This window comes from Grampus griseus, assembly GCF_964374135.1.
Source record: "Grampus griseus genome assembly, chromosome: 8".
Classification (NCBI taxonomy): domain Eukaryota; kingdom Metazoa; phylum Chordata; class Mammalia; order Artiodactyla; family Delphinidae; genus Grampus; species Grampus griseus.
Genome location: NC_139002.1, coordinates 109,484,536 through 109,500,441, shown reverse-complemented (window position 1 = coordinate 109,500,441; position 15,906 = coordinate 109,484,536). Strand labels below are relative to the sequence as shown.

The following is a 15,906-nucleotide window of genomic DNA, read 5'->3' as shown; positions in this document are numbered from 1 at the left end:
CAGCCCCTGGCCTGCAGAGGAGACGTCAGAAAGGAGCTTCTGTGCCCCCGAGCCACACCCCGCCCGGGATGAGCCCCTGCAGACCTGGCCTCTTGCCTGTGGCCTCTTCTGTGGCTTCTGCTACTTGGGCCGGTGGCAAGCTCAGGGCCATGTGGTGGCTCTCCTATCCATGTGGCCTCCAAGAGCTGCCACAGAGGCAGTGGGGTACCCTGGAGCCCCTCAGGGATGCCTGCTTACTGAGGAAACGAATGGCACGTGCTTCCAGAAGAGAACAGCCTGCACCAGGCCTGCAGGACGTCACCTCACGGGAAGGTGCCAAGGCGGCCCAGCCCCACGGACCAGCTCCACGGACCAGCAGCGGGTGGGGTGTGGTAGGGCCGCCTCCACACAGAGCAGGAGCTCTGGGTTAGAGCCATCAGCCGGTAGGGCCAGGAGCCACAGCAGAGAAGCACGCCCTGCTGTCTCAGGAAGCCCAGCGGGCACGTCCTGGGGAAATGTCCTTGCCCCCAGGAACGCGTCCTGTCAGCCCCTGGCTGGCTCCCAGCACCCGTGCCCCGGAGGGACCCACACCACTGGGGTCCCAACCTCTGCAGGGCTCTGCTTCCCGTCGCCCTGCCAGGCCCCGGGCCCGTGAGGACAGGAGGTGCAGCCTGGCGAGGACCCTGCTGAGGAAGGCACTGAGCCACTGGGAGACCTCGAGCGGAGGCCGCGAGCGTGGGGTCTGAGAAGACGGAGTGCAGCGGCCGGGGGCACGGCCACAGCCTGCCCGAGCCCCCAGGACAGGGCCGCACCAGGCAGTGACTCACGTGTTGCACACGGCCATCGTCTGGCACGCCTCCCCCGTGCAGAACTCTGAGATGGTGCTGTACTGGAGGTTGACGTGGTGGAAGAACGTCGTGGCTGGAAGGGAAGAGAAAGGCCGGGCGTGAAAACGACACCGGGGCGCCACTCTGCGTCTGCAGCGTCCTGCAGGCCCGGGGGGACCAGAGCCCCTCTCCTCGGGCCCCTGCTGTGGGGGCTGTGCTTATCTCAGACCAGAGACCGAGGCCCCAGCGCAGCATCATCCTCGGGAGTGGGCGGCACGGACCAGACGGTGCTGAGCGGGGCAGGGTGCCCGAGGACTGAGACAGAGTCCCCTCCACGAGGGGTGGGGCAGCAAACCTCCCACCCCAGCCCCTTGACCACACCCTGCTCTATGGTCACCAGCTGATCGGGGACACCGCTAAGGCAGGCGGCAGCACCAGCTCATGGCCACAAAGCCTACCGCTCTCAGGAGGAGAGCTGGCGCCTTGCCCTGCATGGGGCATCCCACGAACCCTGAGCCTGTCCGGCAGGCGGGGGTGAGTCCGCCACCCTTCCCATAGGCCATGGCCTTCCCGCCACCACAGCACTGCCGGCCTTGCAGCCATGCTCCTGTCCCACGGTGCCCCCCTGGCCCTGGTGTCCTGTCCCCCGGTGCGACCAGGACCTGCACTGAGTCCCCGCATCTGAGGGGACCCTGAGTGCCTGGCAGGGCTGGTCACCCCAGGCCTCGGCTTCCAGCTGACACGGGTGGTTGGGGGGGCGGTGCTGAGCACCAGCTCCGGGGGGTCCTGCGGGAAACGGGGGGCTGCCCTCCTGGCCCTGCCAGCCCGCCCCCACGCACTGTTGCTGGCCAGCCACTCATTGAGGTCGATCTCCCGGGGCAGCACCACCAGCTCCTTGAACCCGAAGTCGGTGATCCTGGACTTGGTGTACTCCGGCTCCAGGTACACCTTCTTCTCCTCGGCGACGGGCTTCTTCCCGTTGGGCTTGGCTTTGGACTTCCTGCAGAGACAAGGGAGCGCGGGGTCACGGCAGATGCAGGCGTGGAGGCTGCGGGCCGGCCCGGGAGACGAGCAATGCCGGGGGACGCCTCGGGTGCTTCTGCTCCTGTGGGCCCAGGCGTGAGAGGAAGCTGCCCTGCGCCCGTGCCCTCCCTTGCCACCGTCAGGGGCCCAGGGCCCAAACCTGGAACCCAGGGCGGGCAGGGAGCTCCGGGACCATCGAAGGGTGTGGGGTGGTGGCCACACCAGCCGGCTCACCTGCCACACGTGACACCGCGGCCCTGCAGCCCCTCTTGGCCCCCACCTGGGCCTGGGGTCCCACTGCAGGGACACAGGGATGCGCACCACTCGGCCAGGCCGTGAGCCTCTGTGCAGTCCCACCATGCGTCCTGCTGCGCAGATGATCCAGCAGCCCGCCCTTACTGAGCACCCACTGTATGCCGACGCCCCAGGCCACCCCACTGAGGCCTCCTGTCATCACGAGCTCATGGCTCACCCGCCTGACACCTGCCCGCTGGCCTGTGCTCTCTCCCAAGTAGTGCACGGTGCAGGTTCCAGGCAGAGACAGAAGTAGGCGTGAGCAGATGTTACAGAGATTTGATGAAATGGCCACTTTTCACTAAATCTTTCTTGGTCAGGAAAACAGTTCTTTTCCATTAAAAACATGCTGTCACAGAGCACAGGATGGGCCTGTTACGGCTATTTTTACATGCACGAATACGTATTTTTGCAACGTCTTTGTTCTCCTACAGCGAGTGTCAGTACCTAACCCGTGAAGCAAAGCTCTTTGGGGCTGAGGGAGCCTCAGCCCCACCTCGGCGGAGAAGGCGGCGGCCCCAGAACCAGCCTCCCGCCAGCTGCCCCCAAGGCCGGAGCCGGGGCCACGGTGTGTGCGGCCCAGGCAGGCCAAGGAGATGGCGCATCCCCTAAGGAGGAAAACTGCCCAACAGAGTGGCCCAGAGCCTGCGGCCGGGACGCCAGCCCGAGTCACCGTGTCTGCCACAGGCTGGAGCCCGAGCTGGACGAAGTGAGTGGTGTGCCGAGGGGCTGCCTTCCAGGCGCCGCCGCCCCACGTCAGCCAGTGTGGAGCAAGGCTGCTCTCTCCCGCACCTGTAGGCCCACGACGTTTCAAGGTTAAGACTGGGTTCTTGGGCCGGCGTGGGTTGAAAAACTGAAGGAAAAAACCCCTAAGAGCGCGGATTAGTCTCTTGCTTCTTTTACTTGAATGACTGAAATCTTTAGTGGCAGACATCACAATTTCCAGAAAACAAACTGCAAATTAGTCAAACCGTCCTGAGTCTCACTGACCAGAAGAGGCCACTTCCGGCTGTAGACTCTCAAGGAGGGACCACCTGGGACAGAGGATGATCGAGGGAGACTGAGGGCCGGCACAAAGCCCAGTGCGGCCTCCCACCCCAAGGGGCAGCCACAGGCCGGAGGGACGCTGCCTTGCAGGGGAGGGTGGGCGGGCCGAGGACCTGGGCCCGGGGCCTGGGGCTCGCGGCTGAGTCCTACCAGCTCATACCCCCGTGGTCTCCAGTGCCCGCAGAAGGAGAGGCGCTCCCGTTGCTGCCTCCGGCGCCTGGGTGAAAACACTGCGGCCCCGCACAGGGCGCAAACTAGACACTGCCGTCCTCTGTCCCAAGGGCTCTGTGTCCCTCCCACCCCTGCCAGCCCCGCTGAGGCCCACATTTGGCGGCACGGGGGGTGTCACACGGGATGAAAGGTCTGCAGCTCCTGACCTTGCCGTTTTTTCCCTTCTGTTTTGAAAAGTTGCTAGTGGTTTATTTAAGAGAAACAGGAAGGAAAAATGCTCCCTGAATGCCAGGGAAATGTTTTCCCTTCAGCTTCTCACAGCAGATCTTTGCCTTAAAAGGCAATGTGTGCCTGGCCTCTGGGTGCAGCGCCGGCAGTGGCCAGTGCTGGGCAGGGGCCACAGTGTCCTGGGGACGGGCCCGGGGGGGGCTGGAGCTGGAGCGCGGGTGTGAACACCGCACAAACACAACCACAAGCAGGGGGCACTCTGGGGGTCCCCACGGCGGGCAGGTGGGGCTGTTCACTGGGGACAAGTGTGGGCACAGGCTGTGGGGGCCCTGCAGCCGCTCCCAGTGTACACAGAGGGGGACAGGGCCCCAGAAGGGCTGAGGGCGCCCTGGGCTCCCCGGAGATGGGTGGGTGGGGTGCTTTCCTGACCCCGGGTCTGTGCTGAGCCACGTGCCACCCGTCAGAAAGCCTGCACTCGCTTGGAAGGCCCCCATGTCCACAGCCCCAAGCACACAGGATGCACCTCCAACCTCAAGCCAACTTCTGCTCTGGTCACCCCTGAGTGTCCATCCGCTGGGCAGATTCCCAGCTACAAGCCCGGCCAGGCTTAACCGACCCCCTCGCCTGTGCTCCAAGCGTGTACCTGCCCGTCCCCCACCACAGTGCACACCTGGCCTGGGCCAGCCACCCACTCGGAGCCTCAGTGTCTGGGTGTAGAGGCTGCCGCCACCACACGTGAGGGTGGGATGAGCGGGGGCCTGGGCTGTGAAGCCACTGCCAGACCCGCCTCCTCGCCCCGCGCTCAGGGAACACACGGCAGCAACAGCGGCCGGGTGGCCTTTACATGAGCGACCACGGGCAGAGCGGCAGCAGGAAGCGGCCGTCACGGAGGGGCGTCACGGGGCCTCGGGCACAGGCCTGCTCCAGGGTGCCATTGTGCTGAGCGTGTGGTGTCCTCGTGCCCACACGTCCCTTCCAGGGAGACCGAGAGCCCCTCCGGCTGAGGGCACCCTCCATGTTTGGTTCTCAGAGGGGCGGGGGGGGGGGGCAGCCCCAGGAGGACCTGGGTTTCTGCTCCGTGCGACAGGCGTAGGGGGCTCTGGGCCATGATCTGTGTGGTCAGAGGCCTCCACCTCCTCGCCCCGCCTCACTCCTCCGTCCGCACCTGCCCTCCTACAACCAACAGGCAGGAGCGCCCCGGGGTCCCCAGGCCCCGCCTCATCACCCAGCACTGGCCTAGGGCCCCCAGACCCAGCACGGCTGGGAACGGCTCTCCTGCCAGGTCGGCCAGCCCGGACCTCTCTGCCCTGTCCTCGAGTCTTCCTTCACACCCTCCCCCAGGAGACGACGGCCATTGACCAGGTGGTGGCAGGACTGAGTGACAAGCCGGCCTGGGGCGAGTCTGGGGACGTGGAAGGGCCTGCCACACCTGAGTGCCACCACCCCAAGTTCTGTCCTTTCTAGAGAGGTGAAGGCTCCTGGCCAAGAAGCTCGGCCCCTTAGAGCACAGAGTTTCAGACGACACATGGTGACCTTGGAAGTGGGACAGGCTGCTGTGTGACATAGCGGCGGCACCCATCCTCGGTCCCTGAGGCCGTGTCAGCAGAGAGGACGGGACTCTCCGCCCAGAGGCACCAGGCTCCTAAACGGGCCCTGTCCAGCCTAGGGCCAGGCACCCTCTTACCAGCTGGGGCTCCCACAAATCCGCAAAAGGGAAGGCTGGGCATGGCCCCGGTGTGGAGGGAGAACTGTGGAACCCCTGGGCCGCGGGCAGGAGGGTGGATGCCAGGCCTCAGCCCACCCAGGGTCCACCGCGCCCTCCTGGGAGAAAGAATACGGCTGTGGGCACACGCGGAGAACCCCCCACCCCCGTCTTACTGTGGGCTCCGAGGCCGAGTCCCACCCGGCCGACGCCAAACACCTGGGAGGGGGCGCGGCTCCGCAGGAAACACCTTCTGACGGTCTCCCCAGTGGACGCCCACACAGCCTCACCCCTCAGCCTCCCCTGCTCCTGAGGCCTTTACTGCGGCGAGGGGGCAGGGTCCCCACACCCGAGGCGTGGACCCAGCTGGGTCCCTCCGCCAGTGTGCCTGGCCTGGCACATTCCTGTCTACACGACCCCGCCCAAGGTCACTCCACCCAGTCCCCTGGGATGGCCCCTCGGCTCAGTGTGGCTTGGGCCAGACACAGATGGCCATGCAGCCCAGCCCACCGGGTGAGATGGCTGGAGCGTGTGGGAGGGGTCCAGCCCAAGGAACGTGGATGCACCGCGGGCCCCGCCTGCACACAGCCCCGAGTGCTGGGGTGGGCGGCGGCCGAGGGAACCCACCGAACGCCGAAGGCCCACGCCTCGAGCTCAGTTCACTGTCTCCATCCAAAGGCAACTCGGCTGGCCCAGACTCCAGACCCCAGGCACGGCCACCCCTGGGGTGCACCACAAGGACGCCTTGGTCGGCACGGTCCTGCCCTCCAGGGGGTAGCAAGCAGCTTCCGGGTTTTACAAACAAATGAATCCTCCAGGCATCGTTAGTGCTGGGCAAGGGGCCGGTGGTCTCCAGGCAGAGCCGGCTTGGCTGCAGCCAGTGAGGTGGCGCTGGATCAGGGGATGAGACGGGCAGGTGGGGGAGGCTCCCCTCTCTCCTCAGGGCCCCGCCCACACTGCTGTCCTCCCCCCCAGCCCCCCCAGCCAGTGCCTGGCTCGCAGTGCTCCCCAGGTGCTGGCACAGATGCCAGAGCGGCCAAGGTTCTCACCAGGAGGGGGATGCAGGGCAGATTCAGCAGGGGGCACCTGCAGGAAGTCAAGGGAGCCTGGAGGCCTGAAGGAGGGTGGGCAAGTCTGGAGGTGGGGCGGCCTGGAGTCAGCCTTGTGGGACAGAGGGGGTCGAAGGTCTGGGGTGGGGAGTGGGGTTATGAGGCTCCTGCAGATGTGTGAATGTGGACTCAGAGTAAAACACAGATGCCGGGAAGGTCCCACAGGAAGGCCCCATGGAACACTGGGCGGTGCCACAGGTGGTCTTAGAAAGGAGGAGCCCACAAACAGGGATGCCCACCCTCCCAAGCCCCCAAGTTCTATGCAGTGGGACTGGGAAAACCGCACTCTGACACTTAGAGACACCCCCCCACCCCACCCCGCCGCCTGGACCATGTTCTCACCGGTCCTAACTGGCCCTGGTGACCAGCCCCTTCCCAGAGCAGAAACTCAGAGGCTGAGGGCTGGGAAGACCCCCACAGAACCCCTGTCAAATCCCCACGGGCTGCACGAGGCAGACGCTGTGGAGAGAGACACGCAGGTCACCTCTCGTTTAACAGCCTGGCAGTCAGCACCCAAACAAAGCGCACTTTCACAGTCGCGCGTCCCCTACAAAATAAGAGGCCAGTTGAGAGGGAAGCCACGTCCCCTACAAAATAAGAGGCCCGTTGAGAGGGAAGCCACCGGGGCAGACAAGCGAGGGCTGCAGACACCCGAGACCCACCGTCCATGCACACCAGGTGCTCGGGGCACTGCTCCGTCCAGAACCGCAGCCACGAGGCGGCCACGCTGCTCAGAGCCCGCATCCTCCCCTACCCATGAGCTAATAAGCTGCTCTTCTTCTAACACCTGGCTGGACCGCCACCTTCACTGGGAAGTCTTCTCGGATCCCCCAGGGGGACGGTCTTGGCCTCCTTCTCGCAGACAGCTCAGAGGGCTGGCCCTGCCTTCCTGTCCTCCGTGGAGCCTGTTTCGGCATCCGGGCCCCTCCCACCATGCCATGTGCACACAGGCACGCACCGGCCCCCACTCGCTGTGGGGACGTCACCGTTCCTGATCTGAACCAACGACCTGGAGGGGGCACTGCCAGCTTGCCCCACACCTTTACATCGCAGGGCAGACTCCCCGTGAGTCCTCCCTGGGTGGCAGAGGGCGGCCCCTGTGGGAGAGGAGGGTGCAAACCATAGGAAGCCGGAGACACAGGTCATAGAGCTCACTGCTGGTCCCACCACCAGCCACACTTGGCCCTCACCCCGGACCCTGACCAAGAGGCCTGCTTAGCTTGGTTGCAATTAAAGACAGGATTAGAAAAGCAAAAGATACTTTCACTTAAAAGTTAGGACCCACCCAAATTACAGGCAAATACAAGATTATTACATTGAAGGAAACCTGATTTCAGTCTAAACTGTGACACATCCTGGGTGAGGAGGGACAGCGCTCCTGACCCCGCCAGGAGCCTACCCTGGGCCCCCTCCCCTCCCAGCTGGGCTGAGCAGGGCCCCCCAGTGCTCTCCCGAATGCCTGAAACAGATGCTTCCACCCTGAGACAGAAGAGGCGCTGGAGTTTCTCCAAACCCCTCGTGTGGGACACCGGAGGCTCTGCTGCAGCAGGTCAGAAAAAGAGGTGAGAAAAGAGGTCAGAACCTGCTTTTCTGGTAACGCCCCTACAGCAGACAAGGCCCAGGGCAGTTCTCTAGATAAGGCCGCTGGTGGACAGACTGGTCATCCTGCCCGGGGACCAGAGGCCAGACGCCGGGGGCAGCGAAGGCTCTGTCCAGCAGGCTCGGGAGGGCACGAGGCAGGTCTGCTGCGGTCTGAGACGTGGTTCATCAGAAAGACGGACACCGGTCATGGGCGCCCCCTGTTCTTACCCAGACCCTCTGGGCCAAACACTTCCCTTTCAGGCCCCCCCCACCAAACAGTAGGAAGCACAGGACTCTAGGGAGAACCTCACTCCAAACATAGTTCTGACCATGTCCAGCTGGTTCCCAGGCATCCACAGGTGGGGCCGTGCCTGCCCGGGGCCCACCAGCCCCCCAGTCCCACCGGAGGGGTCTGCACACCACGGCAACTTGACCCAGAGGACAACTACGGCCACTCCTCCCGAGATTGAACCCTGGGGCAGGGACTAGGGACAGTCACACAGCCCTGCCGTCCCTGCCACGTTCACCTGAGCACTTTGCCGACTGCTTGAAGCACCATCTTGCAGCTGAGCCCGGTCTTCGGGGGCTGGCTGAGCAGAGCCCGGTCTGTGGGGACACTGCTGTGGTCTCCCAGCATGATGGGCAGCGCGGAAGCAGGCTGGGAAAGTGGGAGCCCCGGCACCGGCGCTGCTCCCCGCCGCCCTGCCCTCAGAGCAGCCCTGACTCGCACTGACTCGGAGCCAGCCACGCCAGCCAATGAGGACAGCGGGGGAGGAAGACGGGCTCTGGCCGGGCAGGGACAAACAGCTGCTCCTTTTACAGGCGGAGGCCGGCCAAGTCTGGTTACACGAGGGAGTGTCTCAATCGCCTTTTCAAAGTGGCGCCGTGCGGGCGCAGCGTGGGGCGAGGCCACTGCCGAGGGGACAGGCATAGCCCAGAGAGGACCCGTCAGTGAGGCCCCGCCGTGGCACGAGGGCCCTTCCGATGTGGCCGGGAAAGCTCTCTGAGCAGGCGGGGCTGGGCGGGCGCCCCAGCTGGGCTGCAGGGAACGGCTGACCATGCACCTGCAGAGTGCAGACGCGGGCGTGTGGTGTCTGCATCCACAGCCTTGGGAAGACAAGGCCGGGGCGCCCCAAGCAGGAGCCGAGCTGCAGTAGGCAGTGGGCGGTGGAGATCCCAACGGACACGGCCAGAGGCCTCCCGAGGGGGCACAAGAAGCTGTGTGGCCGAGGCCTCCTTTACAGCTGGGCCACACACAGGAGACCACCAGGGACTGCAGAAGCAAACGTGTGAAAGAGGACGACGCTCTCCGCAGCCCTCATCTCTGGCTGACCATGGGGACAGCTGCCAATGGGGGCAGCACGGCCACGCTTGTCCAGAAGCCCCGTCCAGCGGCAGCACAGCACGCCGGCCTCAGCCCAGGCTTCTGTCCCCGACGCTGTGTCCCACAGAGGGCCCGGCCAACCATCCATCCAGGCTCAGGCCAGCTCTGTGCGGCGGCAACTCCAAAGCCACCGAGAGGACTACCTGACGTGTAGTGGGGCAGGCTGACTGCCCGGGCAAAGCTGGGGACGCCGACAGAGTCCCGGCTGCACGTGAGGACCAGGGCAGGAACCCAGGCACCGCGCTCACCCAGTGAGCGAGTGAGACTTGGAGGCCCTGGGTTGGGAGGACACAGCCTCCGGGCAGTTGGAATAACTGAGCAGAAGGTGCCTCTAGGCTCATCTTGTTATATTCCCTGCCCTGGTCCCACAACCAGCCACTTCTTCAAGAAGCCCTGGGTCCCTCTATTGGAGAAAATTAAAGACCGAGACCTGGGACTTCCCTGGTGGTGCAGTGGTTAAGAGTCCACCTGCCAATGCAGGGGACCACGGGTTCGAGCCCTGGTCTGGGAAGATTCCACATGCCGCGGAGCAACTAAGCCCGTGCGCCACAACTACTGACCCTGCGCTCTAGAGCCCGCAAGCCACAACTACTGAGCCCATGTGCCACAACTATGGAAGCCTGCGTACCTAGAGCCCGTGCTCTGCAACAAAGAGAAGCCACTGCAACGAGAAGCCGGTACACCGCAACAAGGAGTAGCCCCCACTCACCCCAACTACAGAAAGCCCATGCACAGCAATGAAGACCCAACACAGCCAAAAATAAATAAATTTTAAAAAATGAATAGATAAAAATAAAGACCGAGAACTGACCTGGTCATCCCACTGCTGCTGGGATGTCGTTTTCCTAGACCCTCTCAGCTGACAGAGCAAGGAGACGGGTGTGCATGCCAATCTATATGTTTACATCCCCACTCACGTGTACACTGCAACCACATTAGGCTAGACGTGAGTTCATCCTGACGCCTCCATCTCTGATCCAACCCCCGGGGATCATTCTGACCTCCCCCACTGATGGTGATAAACCTGGAGGTTCTGAGTGGCTTTGTGAAACCACAGAAGAAGAGGCTCCCGTGCTGTGAAGGCAGCAAAGCCATCGGGCCCAGAACCCTAGTTGAAGGTGCAGGAAAATGTGGTGCACTTAAGAGCAAGTGGGAAAAGCTACAAGGTTGAGTCCAATGAAAATAGAAAAGAATAAGGAAGAGTAATAACCAGAACACTCCAAAAAGACACACACAAAACAGATGAAAACTGTACCTCGATAAACTGGAATTTGAAAACCTCAGAAATAAAGTGATTTAAAGAAAGATTTGAGGGCTTCCCTGGTGGCGCAGTGGTTGAGAATCCGCCTGCCGATGCAGGGGACACGGGTTCATGCCCCGGTCTGGGAAGATCCCACATGCAGCAGAGCAGCTAGGCCCATGAGCCATGGCCGCTGAGCCTGCGTGTCCGGAGCCTGTGCTCCGCAACGGGAGAGGCCACAACGGTGAGAGGCCTGCGTACCGCAAAAAAAAAAAAAAGAAAGATTTGAAAAGAGAGACAAAAGAACTCAAAGTAAGAATCACAAATGAAAGTTCCTGAAATGAAGTCTAGACTAGAAGAAACAGCAAGGCAGTGCCATGGGAAACAGAAGATGGAAGGGGATTTGGCCAACCACTGAGCTGAGGGCCACAGGATGGGAGCTGTGAGCCCAAACAGCTTGTATCCCGTATCCCGAGATGTTGCTAAATTCACCTTTTTTCTTTAGCTCTAGCAGACTTTTTGCAGTTTCCTATAATTTTATAAGTATATATGACCCTGTTATTTCCCAAACAAACTACCTCTTCCTTTCCAATACTTATACCTTTTATTTCTTTTTCTTCTTCTCTCTCTCTCTCTCTTTTTTTTGCCTCATGGCACAGCTAAGACCATCAGCACAGTGCTGAACAGAAGTCGTGAGAGACAGCATCCTTGCCTGGTTCCTGATCGCAGGGCAAGATGTTCAGTCTAGTCTTTCAATTGAACATTTGATATGAGCTCTAGATTTTTTCCGGGTGCCCTTTACCACTTGAGAACATTCCCTTCTATTCCTGGTTTGCTGATTGCTTACGTGAATATTTTGTCACGCACTGTTTCTACATCTAATTGAGATTTTTTTCTCCTTTATTCTGTTAATGTGGTGAATTATACTGACTGATTTTCAAAGGTCAGCTAAGCTTAGACTTCTGGGAAAACATCCTCTCTGGGTTATGACCTGTTATTCTTTTTATGTATTTTTGCCGGATTCGCTTTGCTAATGCTTTCTTAGGGAGTTTTACACCTGTGTTCACGGAGGACAGTGCTCTGCAATTGTCCTTTTCTTGTTAGGTTCTTGTCTTATTTTAGCCTCACTGAATTAGTTAGGTAGTATTTCCTCCTCTATGTTCTGAAAAAGCATGTGTAAGAATGTCTGCAGTTTCCCAGTGAGGGGTGCTCTTGGTGTCTTGTGGGTGGAGGCCCCACACAAAGACCCATCCTGCCCCAGCATCGACAGTGCTGTGCAGGCGGCAGACACTCCGCGAGGGGCGTGCAGCTCACGTGCTCCCGCGCCCACGAGGCCTCCACACAGTTACACGGCTGCTTCTCCACCTGCTCCTGGGCCAGCATCACCAGCATCACCTGGGAGCCTGTCGGAAATGCCAGTTCTCAGGCTCACCAGCCCGGTTGACCGGAAACTCTGCAGAAAAGCCGGGATGTGGGTGAAGAAGCTCTCCAGGCGAACCTGACACGCGCGACGCTCTAAGGACACCTGCTGAGGGCGGTGTGAGCACCAAGCACATCCCACCTGGAGAGCCAACCCTGCATGACAGGAGCACCAGACACAACGTAACTCAGAAGATGCAAGAGGAAGGGGAGCGGCAGGGGTTTCCAGCTAATTTCAACACTGCTCCTGTGAGGGAACCAAGAGACAACAGCCAAAAGACGGCGGGACTGAGGGCTTCACAAAGGCAGCTGCTTGAAAAAAACAAACATTTCTAAATACTCTTTTTATTGTAGCAAAATACACGACATAAAATTTACTATTGCAACCATTTTTAGGTGCACGGCTCAGGGGCATAAAGTATATTATTCACTGCTGTGCAACCATCACCCCCATCCGCCTCCAGAACTTCTCCATCCTCCCAAATGGACACTCTGTCCCCATTAAATACTCACTCCCCTCCCCTCCCCCAACCCTGGGCACCCACCGTCTACTTCCTGTCTCTATGGATGGGACTCCTCTAGGGACCTCACGTGAGTGGAATCAGACAGGATTTGTCCTTCTGTTTCTGGCTTATTTCACTGAGCATAATGTCCCCAAGGCTCATCCATGTTGTAGCCTGTGCACCTTTTAAACCAGAAAGCCCTAAAACTGCCAGTTGGGACGTCTACTCCCAGTAGAGAGGGAGTAATGAGGACTGGTTTTTACCTCCTGCTTCAAACAACAGGACACTGGACAAATGTCTGACAGTTTTCAAGACACTGGACGTCAGGCAACAGAGCGCAGTGATCCCTGCAAGACGGGAACCGGCGAGGGGACGCTGCAGTGGCCTGCTCCCGCCTGGATGGATCAGCATGGTAGGAAGGGGACCCAGGAGGGCCCCGAGGGATCCCAGCTGAGGCGTCTCAGCGGGGAGTCTGAGAGGCCAAACAGCCAGAGGTCAGGGGGCAGCGCCCCAGGGGGACAGGACACTGAGCGGAAAGCGCTGCAGGGAGAACTCGGCAGACGTGCTGAGGGGCCCCGTGGGGTCCCTGGCTGAGCTCGGGACAGGGCACATGTACAAGGAACTGCTGCGGGAGGGACAAGCCACCCAGAAGGATCTGCAGGACCCTCCTCAAGGTTCGCATGGGCCCAAAAAGAGCTCCTTCCCCACCAGCCAGAGTGGCACCAGGTGGAGACCTCCAGAGGTCCTGTGTCAGTGGTGAGAAAAACCAGCCTGAAATGAAACATCGCCATAATCCCACCAACACAGAACAAACACAAGAACTGAAAAGACTCAATCGTTTCCAACTGAGTCCAAGGAACACAGACACACAAAAACAACCAGCACCGAACAAGGCAAAGACCCCAAGGCCTTGCATCCAACCTCAGGAAAGGAGGAGAACAATCCATTACTAGGAATCAAAGCAGTCGATCAAAAAGGACCCCAAAATGGCTCAATGACACAGTCAGAAGACAGTGGTGTTAAAACGTCACCATGACTGTATCCCATCTGTTCCAGAGACAAGAGAAACACTGGACACGTGATAAGGAGATTTAAAAAAAAAACGTGGTTTTTTTTTTTGAAGATCTAAATTGAACTTGTAGATATGGAAACTAAAATATCTGAGACAAAAGGTACCCTGGGGACGTCCCTGGGGGCGCAGTGGTTAAGAATCTGCCTGCCAACGCAGGGGACACGGGTTCGAGCCCTGGTCCAGGAAATCCCACATGCCGTGGAGCAGCTAAGCCTGTGTGCCACAACTGCTGAAGCCTACGCACCTAGAGCCCGTGCTCCGCAACGAGAAGCCACCGCAATGAGAAGCCCGTGCACCACAACCAAGAGTAGCCTATGCTCGCCGCAACTAGAGGAAGCCCGCGCACAGCAACGAAGACCCAACTCAGCCAAAAATAGAATAAATAAATAAATTTATTAAAAAAAAACTGGGGGAAAAACTAGCGTTTTTAAAAACAAAATAAAGTGGTGTGTGTGTGTATCTGTATGTGTGTGAGTCATGTATACATGTGTGTACATGCGAATGGGTATGAATGCGTGAGTTGTGTGTGTGTCTACGCGAGCGTGTGTTGTGTGTGCTGTGAGTGGATGTGTGTGCTGTGAGTGGATGTGTGTACTTACAAGCATGTGTGTGAGGTATGTGCATCTATGTGGGTAAGTCTGTGTTGTGAGTGTATGTGCGTGTTTATGAGCACACGTGTGAGTTGCGAGTACAGCTGCCGGGCAATGGTGCCCTTTCTTCCCACCCTTCCTCCCCTGGCCACCCCCAGTGCCCCTGCCCCCCACCCCAGGCTTGCCCCGCCGGCCCCTGACGGTACCGTGAACAAGCTCATGCAGCCGGGGGCCACGGCCCTCCCACTCCTTCACAGGTACGTGGCTGGTGTCAGAATGCGTCTCTCCTCGCCCTCCCAGTTGCACCTCTTTTACACGCGTGAGCTCCAGTAAGGAGGCAGACACAGACTCAGGTGCTCACGTCCACCCAGGCACCCTGCCTGCCTGCCCCTGACCCCTCCAGGAGGCCAGCCCCAGACACGCAGAAAGGGCCATGTGCCAAACTGGGAATTCTGTTCGGAAGCAGCGGGAACGAACGCTCAGTCCTTGCACGTAACAGAGCAAGTCGCCAAGGGCACAGTCCACGGAAGGTGACGGGGAGCTGGACAGCGTCAACAGTAACAATGTTTGTACCCCAAGAGACACTAGTAAGAAAATGGAAAGACAAGCCACAGCCTGGGAGAGGAGGTCTGCAAATCACACACTGATACAGGACTTCTGTCCCCAACAGACAAAGCGCTCTCAAAATGCAACAACTGAAAAATGGACAAGAGACTGTAATAGACATTTCCCCAGAGAAGCTACACCCCACACCCACCAGGATGGCCGAAGTCCGACCACGGAGGCTAACAAGGGCTGAGCGGGACGTGCAGAAACCAGAGCCGCTGGAGGGGGTGGAGAGGACAGGGCGAAAGTCTTCCAGAGCCACACATGCCCTTCCCCAGCCACCCAGCAACTCTTCTCCTTTCTGCAGGCAAGGACGAAGGCGTCGGGCACACGAAGACACCGTCAGTGCCCACAGCAGCGCGATTCATGATCTGCGAACACGTGGGGAACAGCGGAAATGGCCTCCAGCTGAGCCAACTGTCTTATTTGTGAAAGAGCCCACTTCTCAGCCACAAAAGGAAGAAAGTGCAGCTACGCACAGCACCTGGGTGAGCCTCAAAGCAGCAGGCTCAGAAGGGGCAGACCCCACACGCCAGACGCTCGGGGAGCCCTCTAGACGGATTTTAGCCAGAACAGAAGGCAGGAGGCAGGTCAGTGGTTGCCAAGGCCCAAGGGGGTGTTGAGGGGACATCCAGTGTTCTATATATACTGTCCCTGTGGGTGGTCAGAGGCTACGCACCTCTGTTGAAATTCAACAAAGCTTACATTTTAGATTCAGTGGAATGTAAATTACACCTCGTAAAAGCTGACCAGAGGCAAACACACCAACAAGAGAGCAGCACTCCTGCTGGCGCACCAGCAGCGAGTCCCGCAGGCCTGCGGAGAGCGAAAGAAGCCACCGCCCCAGGGCCACTGGCACGGGATTCCATTCACAGAACACCCAAGGGCAACCAGGTGCCAGATGTCAGGCGAGGACAGGAGGGTCGCAGGGCCTCTGCGTGCTGCCTCCTTGCCGGTTCTGTGACATGGGCAGGGCGTGGTGCGCTAACCTGAAACCCGCGCACACACGTGCACTCGGAGTTGTGCTTTCTCTGCATGTGTTATGTTGCAATGAATGATTCACTTTAGAAACACAGGAAAGAAAAAGAAGACAACCGTGTTGGGATGTCTTATTTCTACACTGGACGGCAC

The 15,906-nt window shown here is 59.8% G+C and overlaps 1 protein-coding gene across 1 annotated transcript in view; it reads right to left on the bottom strand.

The window, feature by feature from the left end:
• Nucleotides 1–15,906, bottom strand: part of MOB2 (MOB kinase activator 2) — a 49,798-nt gene that overhangs the window by 8,207 nt on the left and 25,685 nt on the right. Inside the window, exons 2-3 of the mRNA XM_082659768.1 lie at nt 1,646–1,806; nt 807–900 (exon numbers count right to left, since the gene is read on the bottom strand). Of these exons, the coding sequence (XP_082515894.1) occupies nt 807–900; nt 1,646–1,806 (255 nt within the window). The remainder of the gene's footprint in view (nt 1–806; nt 901–1,645; nt 1,807–15,906) is intronic.